Source organism: Hippoglossus stenolepis, chromosome 8, assembly GCF_022539355.2.
Source record: "Hippoglossus stenolepis isolate QCI-W04-F060 chromosome 8, HSTE1.2, whole genome shotgun sequence".
Taxonomy (NCBI): domain Eukaryota; kingdom Metazoa; phylum Chordata; class Actinopteri; order Pleuronectiformes; family Pleuronectidae; genus Hippoglossus; species Hippoglossus stenolepis.
The window spans coordinates 25,889,196-25,903,791 of NC_061490.1; the positions used below are offsets into that span (position 1 = coordinate 25,889,196).

The window sequence follows — 14,596 nt, forward strand, 5'->3', positions numbered from 1 at the left end:
ACTCCTCCTCCCGGTCGTAACAATCCAACATGTTCGGAGATTTCTGACACCGTGAATGTTCAGTCTGATATTTAATTTATCTTCTATCACTGTGATGAGTAAACAGCTCGTATGTTTGGAGTTCTTCTGAACAGCCTCTGATGGCGCATGTGCATCGTGTCCTTCAGACTAACTGTGTCTCCTTTAAGCGATTTACACAAGTGTTTTCTGTTGTTTCCTCTGAAACCACAGCTGAGAGAAAGGAGACAGGAGAGTGTGAACAACAGACATGAGGTGAAAGGAGCAAAGGGAAAAAGCTTCAGACGTCAATGATCATGTTTCTTTCGGGGCAGATCTGCGTGAAGCGGATGAAGCAAACGCACAAAGCGACAAAGCACAACGTTAAGGTGGAGGCCATCGACTCTGAGAGAAAACATCCTGCGACAAACAGCGTCCAGAGAGCTCGTCTACATAAAGAGACAAGTTCAAGTCGACAGCCAGGGGGGAGAGGTGGGGGCGGCCGTGACATTAACATTTAGATTGGCGATGGAGGGGGAAGAGGAGAGTCAACAGGTGTACGCCAAATTAAACTGAGCCTGACAAAAGAGCAGGAAATAAGCAGATAGGCGGAAGTAGTGGAAGGAGGATGATTAAAAAGGGGGATGAGAGAGGGTGGGATGACAGAAATCATTTCCTCGTGGAGCCCGCGGCGAGGGAAAGTGTGGACGACAGCGAAGGCGAGGCCGGCTGCCAAACTGTCAATCACCGTTTGATTGGAGGGGCTTGTTCGCTCGCTGTGAGGCCGCGCTGCGAGTAAATCAAAAGCAAACCGGAGCAGCCCGGGCGGCACAAGCGCCCACGTCTGCCCGTGCTGTCCTAGGACGGCGAGATTTTTCCATTCTGCCGAGGAACAGTTTGGCGGGCTGGGAAATCTTCCCGCATTTCTGTGGCGCTCGCTTCTTTTAAGTGACAGTTATTCTGTCATTCCGATCCCACGCACGACACAGAAAAACCTGCCTGCTGCTCGTGGTCGTGTCAGAGCTGACGGGGCGGAAACATCTGGAAACATCTGGCCTGCACCGCTATGGCTAAATTTAAAACCCTGCTCGCTCAGTCAAGTCCTGAAGGTTGTTCCCCGTGTGTTCAGGAACATCTCAGATTCTTTCTTCAAGCAGAAGTTCTGAATGAAACACATTCATCACTTACAATTAAAGATGCAACTGATGGCTTTTATTTCAGGGTTCATCATTATTCTACAGATGGTTTTCTTGGAAAGGAGAAAAATCACAAAGACGAGTTTCCAGAGTCGGAGGTGATGTTTCGGGGTTAGGGTTAGGCCCTGATCACCAAAAGCTCCAGAATCTCGTCGCCTTTCCAATTTCTACCTGAATTCTCCTCTTTTTCATTTGTTTTCTTCTTGTTACTTTCCGTCTCGCGTCCTTTGCGTGTTAGAAACATCATCAACAACATGAAGAGACGTTCGGCTGAGTCTACATCCCGATTATACAGAGGAGCCCCTGGAGTCACAGCTGCTGTGAACAACAATAAACAACCTATTATCATATCTTCACGGACAATTCTCACATTGTCAGACAGAGAAACAAATAACTGTCTCTCCGGTGGCAGCTGCCGCACATCTCGGGTATTTTTATTCTTCTTTAATGTGATGGAGTCGAACAATCTCTTCATTGAACTTTGTGCCGAGACAAATAAGCAGCGATTGTTCCGAACAAGAGGATATCAGCATTTAGGGGGCTTGTCAAATGATTAATGCATATTTCAAATAATTAGAAGACCCACGAGTGTTACACGCTACTAACAGATCATCAAATACCAAACTGTGTCTCATTTAATGTTATCTGAATCTAAATAACTGGCTCTGACAGCTGAGCTACATCTTAATTATTCTTTTTAAGTCGTGCCACTGAAGGCACTTGCGTCCTCCACGCGTCTGAGGGACTGAAGCCTATGTGCGACTGTCACCTGAGAGTGACAGCTAAATGGATGAGCAGTTAAATTTTAATGCAGTAAGCATGTCGTCGGAGCACAGCCGAGCGCCGGTTCGGTGTTTGGGAGCGAGCGCGGCGCCCAGAGACGCCTTTCATTCCCGAGCCTAACGAGACGCCGTCACGCTGACACTTCCAACGAGCTGCACATCTGAGCTGGAAGGTGGCTCCACCACTCTCACAACCACACCAGAGTCAAACTGAAAAATACTTCAGCTTCAGCGGAACTGAAAGGGAAATGAAGCACAGACACAGCAAAGCAGCAACTGGCGTCACATCCAGCGCGAATGCAAAGACGCCACGGGTTTGATTTCGATCTCAGAAATCTCTCTGAGGTATCGAGCCGCTTTGCCTCAGAGCTCAGGTGAGAACTCGACAGGTAAGAGGCGGAGCCGCCGAGCGCTGCTCGTACATGCTATCGTGACATTCACCTCAGGTTAGCAGCGAAATTGGAGATGCAGTTAACCATCTCCGCGTTCTGTTTCTCTGCACCCCACATGCTGTGGAGACAAGTGGGAGAGGGGGGGGGACAAAACAAGAGGCCGTTACAAGCTGTTCCTGCAAATCACAGGTTAGCTTAGCTTAGCCACACTGCTCAAACTTAACACACCTAATCTGACTTTTTAGTTTTTTAACTAAAAAGCAGCTCCCACCTACGAGGATGTGAAACAGAGAGCTGACAAAGTCAATAATCCAAAACTATAAATGTGGGATAATATCTAATTTATGAAACTTATTCGAAAGTCGAATTTTATAAGAAGAGACAGAACCATCCTCTGATATTCTCCCTCTGACTTAACACATCGACTTTTACAACTTTATTCTTATAAAATTATATTTTTGTAAAATCTGAAAACTACCACTTCATTCTTAATTCGTAATATTACGACTTAAAATTAAAAAATTACAGCTATTACTGTTATTACGATATTACTTTATTCTCTAATCTTTAAGTGGCACATACTCATACTCTGAATAAAACTAAAACATTTGGGTTAATCAACACAAACAAAACAAAAAAGACGACAACTTCCGCACTAAAATATTGTAATGGGATCTTTTTTCATAGATTAAAGAAATTTAGAAAATAGTTATGGGATTAATCAAGGGACAATGATTGTGTTTACATTACATGTGGGGGGGCACAGGATCTACTACATCCCATCTAGAGCTTGGCCTCAGTTTGGATTTGAGGTCACAGCAGAGGAGAAGGTCCAAAGCTGATCACAGATTCATTTCCCTTTAACTCAGAGCGAGCAGAGCGACTGACACGTGAGCCACTGACCAGTTCGTCCAAAAACTGACGTCACACCGTTGCTTTTATTTACGAGCTGGACGAATAAGAAGTTGGTTCTTTCTCAGGATGTGAGCCAGTCCAGCTTTAGCAGTTTGAAATACTGAAAAACCCCAGCTCGCAGCCTCGCCTCCTCCAGGAGCGATGGGACTCCAGTGGGACTCAGAGCTGAAGGGTGTGTGTGTGTGTGGGGGGGGTGTGGGGGTGGGGGTATATCTAGGTCACGGTGAAGATGAATCAACTGCAGCTGGGGTGATGCTTCGGCTACAGCCTCATATAGAGACAGAAGTGTGTTATGTGCACGTGTCGGTGATGAACGGTGGAAGAGTCGGTTGCTTTAGTGCGAAGGTTAAAGTCGGGACATTCGGGAAAATCCATCCCATGTATGAGTTTGTAACAGGAAGGAACATGAAGGTGCTTACACCAAGTTACTGAGCGACGCCAGGCTCATCTGCTGCGTCTGCTGCTGCTGGGAGACCGCCGGCTGCTGTTGCTGTTGCCAGGCAGCCATGTTGCCAGGCACCAGCCCCGGTGGTGTGAACGTCTGGAGCGCCGTGAGATCCGCACTCGTCAGCTGGTACTCTGAGATCGAGGGATGGAAGGGGGCAGGCACACGGGGGAGAGAGAGAGAGAGAGAGGGAGGAGGGGAGGCGCGGGGGCGGAGGGGATTGTTTTACATCATACAACTTTCTGGTGCATCAATATTAATCAGGGCTAATCCATATTAATGGAGACCTTTGAAGTGGAATCGTTCCAGACGCTCTCACACAATGAACAAAGTGAATATTCATGGCGGTTTATGGCATCACACAGAGAGGTTTTCAAGTTTTTCTACACTTAAGATTTCCACAACACACAGTACAGCAGAAACATATCTTTCACTTCATGTTAAATCCTTTTTTATTTAATTTCAGTTTGCTCGCTGACCTGATGTAAACAGACAGATTCCTTTAGACGATAAGAGGTCTCACCAGTGTTGTAGGCCGTCTGCATGCCGGAGAAGGGCGCTAGGAGACTGGGCGTTGCCACGGAGACCACCGGTGTGGTGAGCGACTGGGCCAACTGGGATCCGCCTAGCCGCTGAGCATTCTGGGAGGACACAGAGATGGACAGAGGAAGTTGGGTGTTGGGAGACTGGAAGTGAAAGAGGTGATTAGTTCTGCAGTGGGGGGTTGTTTTACAGGGTCTACGACGACATGCAGAACATCTGGATGTCACAATAAAAGGCTTCTACTCCACCACTATCTACATCTCCTCTACATGCAGCGCGCTTGATGCTGCATCTACTTTCTTTTGCATCTTCTGACACTAACGGGGAAATTTACAAATTCAGGGTTTGAATCTTGAGTCTCGCAAACGAAGCTGAAACTTGGCTGAGATTTACATCCCAGCTCGGCCTCTCCTGGATCCTTGGATCTGCTGCTGTAACCCCCGAGTCGTCTTTTCCTCCTTATAAGGCGCCGAGTGCAGGAGTTCAGGGCTTCAGCAGCAGTAATGATAATAGTTAACATGTGCAGCAGAGTGGCTGCAGAGCTCGTAATCACACCGTTCCTACGGAAATCTTTCACTCTGTGTTCTGCTTGTTCTGATTCTAGTTTAAAGGGAAACTAAATTAATTATCCGTGACTTAATTGCAGCCTCTGCTTTGCAAATTGAAGATTTTTCGGCAGCAAAGAAAAGAAACATGTTCTGAAAAAGAAATTCAACTGAGCCTTAACAACTTTATCTACATTAATCTTCACTGTATTTAGGCAGAGGAGGATTTCTCTTAATCTGCTGTGCCACGAAACGAAAGCGTTTCCGTTTGCTGCGGCGAGATCCAAGCACCTCGTGAACTTTCCTGTGACACTCGGGGAAGTGTCTCACATCTTAAGGTGGCGTTGGCACGGCAACGCTGTCGCCAGGACCGCGTGCTTGTGTGATATAGCGTCACGGTGGAAGGTGTCGAGTTGAGGCAACGCTGTGCTGGAGAATCATGCTGACAGGAACACATGCATCGACAGGGGTGATGGAGGGATGAGTGTGTGTCTGTGTCTGTGTGTGTGTGAGAATGTGTTAAAGTATGTGCATAAATGTGTGCAGGGAGGTATGCGAGGAACACAGGATGTGAGGCATGTGTTTGTTCTGAGGAATGTCTGTGTGTGTTCATGCTGAGAAACATGCATGAACACATGTCAGCATGCATGTGTGGGTGCGTGCATCCTGTGTGTGGGTCAGCGTGTCCAACGTGTCCAGCGTGTCCAACGTGTCCAACGTTCTGGGACTTTTCTTCACCCTGATCCTCGGAGCAGCGACACTCAGATGAAACCACACATGCACATGCTGAGCAGCTTCACACACACAGTCAGCTGGTTGCTCTGGTTCCTTTAGGCTGGACTCCACTGCGCCGCACATAGGATTTCTATTTATTGCTATTTGAAAAATGCGTTGCAACAACATTTTCTTCTGAAACAATACATTTATGGAGCAGAGACTGGACGTTGGGGCAGATTTCTCAGATGAAAAACTCTAGAAAACACGACGTTAACTTTCTACGAAACAAACAAATTAAACTCTAAGTTTTATATCTGAAGACGTGTCAGGAGATCAGAGGGAGTAGTGATTCTCACATAAATAACTATCTGATTTTAAAAGTGTGTTAATAGTGAAATTTGAACAAGGTCTTATCTGAGTTCACTCCAGACGCAAAGCAGATTTTCCCACGATGAGATTACTTCCACCAATAAAACCCACTGACTCTTTACTTTATTATATATTTAAATCTCAGTTTTGGATAATGTCCAGCTGCAGCTCCTGCTGGACACGTGCGTTGGCTGAATGAAGGTAAAGTGATTAAATGTAAAAGCTCGTCGTGAAGGTGAATCTAGAGTCCAGCCTGTGGTGCACCCGGAGTCGTGCAGTAACCAGGACAACCAGCTGACGGTTCTTCTCCGTGCGCTCTCACGTCGTCACGGCTTTTCTGTTACTGTCGCCACGGAGTCAACCTCTGACGGGGATGCACTTTGCTGATGGCGTCACACTCATGCTCAGTGAGACCACACAAGAGATCCACAACACACCCTCCGGGCTAAAGGTCTACGGGTCTATTCACCTCACTCACCAACTCCAGCTCTTCCTCTGTCTGCCACGGCCGGTGGAGGAGGAGTGAAAAACAGACGACAGTTACGTTACACACGAAACATGAGCATCGTCTACTAAAGTCCAGTCAACACATCCTGTTTCCGAGCGAGACCTGCAGGGATGGAGCTGAACCGACCGACCGACCGACGACTAACGCCTGGATCCAGATGTTGACTCACACAACAGAGGGAGGAAACATTCACACTGTCCCTGTCCACCACACGTCAAGAGACCAGGTTCTGGTTTGTCTGTCAGCAGGATTACGCAAAAACTGCTCAACAGACTTCCACACAACTTGGTGGAAGGAGGGGACATCGGGCAGGAAGGAACTCAATGACTGTTGGTGCAGATCCAGGAGATGTTATAACATTATCAGACAGGACCGTTTTTACACTTATAATTCATGGATGTTCTTGTTTATCCTTGGCGGAGGTGTAAGTTCTGCTGAGAGACTTTCTACTTTGTTCTAAGGTTCCTGGCAGTAGAAATCTAAATGAACTGTTAAATGGAGACGATTGAAGTCAGAGCCAATCATATTCTGTCCTTTTAAAAATCTCAACTTAAGTTTTTAGGCACCTCAGCTGCTCAGATTCGTATCCATCATGAAATACTATCATCTGATTGATTCAACAGCTCGACCACGACGCTAAACATCGAGCCTGAGGCGTCAGGAACCTCGTGTCTGAAGCAGATTCTGTACATCACTGCAGTAAAGAATCAACGAGGTGAATCCAGTGTCTGTTAAAATCATTGACTTCTCCTGAACGTCCTGCTCTCACGAGTCTCTGCTGCAAAAAACCCTGATGACTGCCCCCTGTTCATTATGTGAGATGACGTCACCAGCACAATGAAACACTGCAAATGCAACAGCGGGAGAAGTTTGACCCAGAACAACACGATCGTCACAGGAGATAAAAACAGAACAGTTGCTAAAACAAACTGACCCGTAACCAAAGATGGAGTCGGCGGAGGGGAGGTCACCGTCGCGGAGACGCGTTGCATGAGATTACAGCATCTGATGCAACACGGGATCGTCTCTGTGACACTGACTCTGACGCAGCTATTACAGAATCTGAATCAACAGCTCGAACATCACTGATTTCACATGTTTAAACCCAACGTCACTCTGACTGCGGCGTCTTCTCGTGTCAAACAAGTGTTTTCCCTGCAGGTGACGACAGGAAAATCACTGAATGTGACAGAATCCAAACCTCGGATCGTTAAACCGTCAGATTGTCGTCCAGGAGCTCTGCATTAACTGATCTTGAGTTAAAAGGGGGATTCTGGTATTTGTCAACCTTGGCCTCATGGTTATAAATGTTAGGATGTTGATGAATGGTTCTTACAAAAGATTTAATTTCCTCAGATAACAGTGACAGTTCACGAAATGTTCATTTTATTTAACTGAGACTGACTATTCTGGCTGAATCTACAAATTGAAAAGCAAACAAGGAGAAAAAATGTACTTTAAGTGGACATTTCGTGAACTGTCGCAGTGTCACCGGTTTTTGTACCATTCATTTACACACCAGCCTTTATAATAATAATAATAATAATGGTTTATCTTCTGGCCACATGTTCATGGTTTTGTCCCTGTGTCGCTGCCGTGGTCAGTTTTCTCCTCACCAGCTGCATGAGGCTCTTGCCGCTCTGCGAGGTGATGACCCTCAGGTCCGGCTTGCGGCTGTTAACCATCTGTTGGTTGGGCGGAGGTGGAGACTTTGCCTGGACCCCTTTGCCCAGGCTGTTGCCGTTGGATACGGAGAGGAGGCCTGGGAGGCCCTGGCGCTGATGTAGCCGTTCGCTGGAGGGAGAGAGAGAGAGAGAGAGAGAGAGAGAGAGAGGGAGGTTTGAGGTTGTGTACTCGTCTGTTTTGATGTGTTTAGTGTCTGTTTCTACCTGTGAACTCTGTCTCTAATTGCCTGAGTGTGTGTGTGTGTGTGTGTGTGTGTGTGTGTGTGTGTGTGTGTGTGTGTGTGTGTGTGTGTGTGTGTGTGTGTGTCTTCTCGTTAGCGAGTTGCAGCGCTCGGTCGCACCACACACTCCTCCACGTTTCCGCAGCTCAAACAGCGTTTGCTGGCGGCGCTCTGATTTTCTGCTGCTCCTTCACATCAGAACCGTGCCACACTCTCTCCAGAACTATTTTACTCTCTCTCTCTCTCTCTCTCTCTCTCCACCTTTTCCTGTCGTTTCAGTCATCTCGCCGCTTGATGAAAACAAACACACACAATCGTCCCTGGCTTCCTTCCATCTCACACTGAAGAGAAAATCCTGCCTCTAAAGTCAATGCTACCTCTGCTGAGGAGGTTGTGTTGTCTTCGGTTTGTCTGTCAGCAGCGTTACGCAAAAACTACTCAACCGATTTTCTTTCTTTGGAGCAGATTCGAGTAAGAATCCAACTTTTCTAGATATGACGTTAGTCTTGACGGAGGGACGTGCTCTCTGAGGGCCCCTCTTGTTTCACATGCTTCTAATGAACCACAGTTATTGGTTTGAGTCAAAATAAACTACAGCCGAGCAAGAGCGTGACTCACTGATGTGTTTGTGTAGTTTCTGCACCACGAGTGGAACGACAAATATCACAGAAACAAACGTCAAAACACAAAATGACCCGAACGTTCAGTAAACTGACAAACTCCCAGTTCCTCTGTGAGACACAAGCAGACCTGATGCACGACACGCTTCAGTCGCACAACTCTGTGTTTTCAGGCATAATATGAAGGTCGAATGAGTTTAAGTAACAGAAGTAGTTTAGTGAGTTGTATTAAAATTACAAATCAGTTTATATCCATATATATATTTGACTTGTGTGATATAAGTTTGAAAGACTCCTGGGTGTGTGTTGTTGTGTGTTGCTTTACGATTGTTGGGCTGAGCTGCAGATCTGGGTGTCATGACAACAGGACTCCAGCAGACAGCAGCCTGTCCGTGTGGCTGAGGTTAAAATAAGACGCTGATTCAAACAGAGACTCAGTCACAGAGTGTATGAAGGAGGGACAGCAGGGACTTTCCCAGCCCTGACACACACACACAGAGACACACACACGAGAGGCAGAGTGTGTGTGTGTGTGTGTGTGTGTGTGTGTGTGTGTGTGTGTGTGTGTGTGTGTGTGTGTGTGTGTGTGTGTGTGTGTGAGATAGCAGATAGCAGTTCTCCATGACGCCGCCTCCAGACGACAGCGGCATGTGACTCTGCTTCATCTCAGTCACACACTCCAGGGAAACAAAAACACACACACACACACCAAACCAAACCTGACAATAACAACAAGCCAACTCTACCTCCGCTATCAGCTAAGTGGGGAGGAGGGAGGAGGGGGAGTGAGGGACAGGGGGCTGATGGAGGCGGTGGTGGGAGGACAGGGGATGGAGGGGGTGAAGGGAGGCAGAAGGAGGCAGAGATTTGAGGGTGCAGCGATGGAGGGAGAGAGAGGAAGCTTACAGACGAAGAAGAGAACGGAGAGGAGATTGTTTTAAGTCACTGGTTAGTTAACTTGTCATTATTCATCCTGACTAGTAAACAAGTTATAGATAATCTGTTGCTCAGAAGAAAACAACTTGAACAAACTCAATCAGCGGTGAAGAGTCATCCACGTTTTTTTTAAATCAGTTAAAGTTTGGTAAACCCTCTCGCGTGCAGGAAACTCCAACTGAGGTCAGATGATCTCTTTGATTTTAAATCGACCTCAATCCAGACGAGCGTTTTAGCTTCGCACGAGAAATAATGTCCGTCCACACAAACACACCTGAAAGCACACGTCACATGTCGTGGTGTAAACAGGAAGTAGATTGTCTAATCTGCAGTTGGTAACTTAGTTACAGAAAATACTACGAACGAGGAAACGAGGAACAGCGATGGTAAAAAGTTAGAGCTGGGATTTTTATTCTTGGAGCGACGACGAGTCACGTGACTGATAAGAACCAATCAGGAAGAGAACGTGGGCGTCTGCGTTTACAAAAAGTCTCAGGTTCTCAAACACCGGAGTTTTCAAACTGAAACGAGACCAGCAGCGTTTACGCCGCGTTTTCAAAGCCTGAGTCAGACACAAGTGTTTCTGACTTTATATATATATATATATGTTGACTGTTGGTTTGTGTCTTTCTGTGTCCTTTGCATGTGTAAATGTGTGAGTACCTTCAGTGGGTGTGTGTGTGTGTGTGTGTGTGTGTGTGTGTGTGTGTGTGTGTGTGTGTGGTTGATGTCTCCTATTACGCGAGGCTGGGCGTGGGAATGTGTGGAATGCCGTGTGACGTCAATGGTGACATTCCCGGAGCCCTGAGTCCCTGGACAACAGCTGAGAACGACAGAACCGAGGGAGGAGGAGGAGGAGGACAGGGAGAGAGGGAGAGAGGGAGAGAACAGGCGAGGGCAGTAGAGGGGAGAAGATGGAAGGAAAAGTTTGAAAATGGAAAGGAAGGAGAGAAGAGCCTAGGAGGGAAGAGCCGAGGAGGGAAGAGGAGGGGACGGGATGAAATGTAACTGCTGGAGAAGTGGGAAACGAGGAGAAGAACAAAAGATAAAAGAGAGTGGAAGAGGGTGAGAGGAACGATAGAAACAGGCTTTGGTGGGGAGAGCAAAGCAGACGAGAACAGGAGGGATGAGGATAAGAGAGTGAAGCAGGTCGGGTCACCTGAGCTCGTTTCTTTGGGACGAGCAGGTTTAGTGTTTTGACTCAGGACAGAGTCGTGACTGTGTCTGGATGGAAACATCCAATCAGAGTGAAGCTCAGTCTCTGAGAGCTGAACTGCTTCACATGACAATAATCACTACAAACTGTTTCTGAGCTCAGGAACTCAACTCCTGTGTTTAGTGAGAAGTTTAAATCTGGAACAGATGAAATCACAATGCAGCCAAAGTTTCTTTATCCACAGGGGGAAACGTACACTGTGAGTTGGCAGTGTTCCTTTCAAAAAGTCTTTCAGATTATTCTGTGGTTATAGAAGCAGCGATATAAACAATAGGACTGTGAGTGTCCTGGTAAGAGGAGCACACATCGAAAGTTATTTAGAGAACATCTGAAAACACCTCAAATCTGTGTCACAGTGTGAAAAGCAACAGCAGCGACAGTGTAAACTGGTCCTGAGAGAAACAATTAGCAACATCGACAAGCGAGCAGGACTCGAAAAACCAAACAGGTCGAATCCACTCGTCAAAACATCATCAACGTGAGTTTTGTCGTCTCCTTCGCGAGCGACAGAATCGACAGAGAGCCGGAGAACTGCCAAGAAACAACTGCTCTTTGATTAAATATGTTAATGTCGGTTTTTTAAATTACACTGCATTCTAAAGGAATTTATTAATATCCAGAGACACAGACATTTCACTTTAAACAAATAATCTCACGTAATATTTACTTCAACACTTCACTCATCCGTCCGTCCGACAGAAAGTAAATTATCTTTCATTCTGCGCCTCGAAGAACTCAATCAATATTATATAAGTTAATACAGATATGAATGTATTCTGTTCAATCTTCTCCTGAAACAACGTTAATCAAGAGAATGAAAGGGTAAAAAAAACACCTTCCGCCCGTATCTGTTGCCACAGGCCGGCTGCCACTATCTGTCCCGGCTAATGGGATTTAAAGAGAAGCTCTGGCCAGTGTCAAAGTCACCTCTGAGGAGAGACCTGTGCCAAGACGAGGGACAGTTGGACGGGGCGGGGCCTTAGATTATTCCTGAGAGGAGACGAGGGGGAACAGCTGAGAGAGACGGGGCGGGGGCAGGGGCGGGGGGGCCGTCAGGAGCACCAGGGTTTTAAAACTCAGGAAAAACAACTGACGGACATTTGGTTCCTGATGCTGCTGCTGTTGTTTATGTGCAGGTTCAGGACCAGAGTGAAGGTTCAGACGTCTGAGTCCATGAAAATACCCACGAAGTCAAACTACATCAAAACCCACAGAGTCTGTGGAGCTGATTAAACGCTGCTTTTATTTTATATTTCTTTCTATATTCTTTAATATAATGACGTGAATTTGATATCTCACCGTGGGTAGTGACTGACAGAGGGAAACACTTCACATTCAATCAAACAGATTAAATCCTGATCTGAATTTCCATCGTTGACAAAACAGCAGCGAGGAACATGCAGAGCTCGGGTTCAGAGGCTCAGACTGCGACTGTGACACTGATCAACATGAAGCTGTGGAAACAACAGTCACACAGAAACAGCTGAGCAGTTTTTCTGTTCACTCTCCAACTCTCTCACAACCTGAAACCCTGAAACTCGTCCTGTTCTCTGGACTGTTTACAAGCAGCTTGTTCTGTGACCATCAGCTGTCGACAGCCAACAGGTGTTTTCATGCTTGTGTGTGTGTGTTTGTGTGTGTGTGTGTGTGTGTGTGTGTGTGTGTGTGTGTGTGTGTGAGAGACAAAATATCCTGTAAACCTCAGCCTGCTGAATGTGAGGCTTCAAAATTATTTCCTTTTTAAAGTCCAGAGAAAATCCAGAGAGCAGAGGACAGCAGGGTAGCAGGTACTGTGTGTGTGTGTGTGTGTGTGTGTGTGTGTGTGTGTGTGTGTTTGTGTGTGTGTGTGTGTGTGTGTATGTGTGTCTGTGTTCCTCAGTAAAAATGTGAGGAACGAGAAATGAGCAGATGTACTTACGGACTGGACTCGGACACGCTCCGTTTGAGTTCCCCATATCTCCTAACAGAGCCCCTGGAACCGAACACACACACACAGAGATCAGTCGATATCACGACACTAAAAACATTTCATATCTAAATCTTTATCTAAAATGCAGAATATATGACTTACTGAGAGAGAATCATCAAATCAAGGACATCATTAAAACGAAACTCACTTCAGTCAGTGAAGCACCAGACTTTTAAATCTCACCACTTCTCAGCGGCACTTGAAAAAAACCCCTCATCACACTCATCTTAATTTATGGGAATAAAACCCGATGTTGTCCCAGAAGAATCATCTTAATATTTACAGCCTGTTTGATAAACCCTCAGAAAACTTTCACCCAAGCTCCAGATTCCCGTCGGCTCCTGGAGGCGTGTCAGCCTCTTTCAGCTCCTTGTTTTGGTTTTCAAAACGGAGGAAATATTACTTTCTGTTCGTCTCAGAAATGACTCAGAATGAATAAGCCAATATCATACGTGTCTGCCAGATGTTTAAAAAGGCAGCTAATGCCTTGTGATCGTGTGTTTCCAGCTTGTTCTGCCGACAAAAAGGGAATAAATCAGTTATTACAGCTTGAGAAACGTCAGTAGATGAATGTGCTCGGCCTCTGCACAGCACAATGTGTCTGTGTGTTTTATAACATCGGGGTCGTTAGGGGTGACTGAACATGATCTGGCTGCGTCGACGCATGGAAAAAACACCATGAACCCGAATGCATCTGTGGCAACGTGGGATGCATCTCCGCTCCACGCGGCTGTGGAACCTTCTTCCCTCGGCATGTTATGAAAGATGCTGTAATGCATTTGTTGCGCGTTACATCACCTAATTCTGACTTACAATGAGATTATGCTGCTCGGAACAAAGCTTGATAAGTAACCTTGTCTGAGACGCAAAAATTGGGACACAAATCCTTTTAGTCGGATGGTGGGGGGGGGTGGGGGGGGTTGGTTTGCCACACAGATGCAGCAGCAGCAGCCTCAGATCCCTGTCATCGTTAGGCCGGGTGCTCTTATTAGAGGTGAACACACTTCTGAGCTTATTCTGCTGCTCAGAAAAATCCTCCATGAAACACAGACGTCACAGAAACGGGGCTTCGACTTCCAGGGGGCGGAGAAATAACACAAGAAAAAACCTGCTTGAAGAATGTTTTGAAGTATCTACATCTCCATGACAACAGGGTCTATGAGCTCAGGGGATTAAAGGTGTTGAGAGATTCACACCTTGACGTGTGACGAAGACGCCACAAGTCGGTGTTCTTGTTTATATTCTTAATACAAGTTTTATATATTTGGTCGTATTTGTGTTTTCTTGTTATTTATTATAAAGTTTAAGGCAAAAGTGTAAAGTTACATTTCTTTGTCGTAAGGGTTTGGTAACAAGGGTTTGAGGGAAAGCTATATTTAATCTAATTATCACAGAATTTTGCAATTATATCTAAACTAATTTGATTTCATATTATTACAAGCTATTGTAGGGAGCCCCTCCCTTGTGTGCACAAGATATTAACTTATTCACACACAATAAATTATTTAGATGATTTACCAAATTACTGCTGCCCTCAAAA

The 14,596-nt window shown here is 46.0% G+C and overlaps 1 protein-coding gene across 1 annotated transcript in view; it reads right to left on the bottom strand.

The window, feature by feature from the left end:
• Positions 1 to 14,596, bottom strand: part of mef2d (myocyte enhancer factor 2d) — a 56,835-nt gene that overhangs the window by 7,410 nt on the left and 34,829 nt on the right. The window contains 7 exon segments of the mRNA XM_035163676.2: positions 2,417 to 2,485; positions 3,702 to 3,861; positions 4,251 to 4,368; positions 6,371 to 6,400; positions 8,026 to 8,177; positions 8,180 to 8,203; positions 13,006 to 13,059. Of these exon segments, the coding sequence (XP_035019567.2) occupies positions 2,417 to 2,485; positions 3,702 to 3,861; positions 4,251 to 4,368; positions 6,371 to 6,400; positions 8,026 to 8,177; positions 8,180 to 8,203; positions 13,006 to 13,059 (607 nt within the window).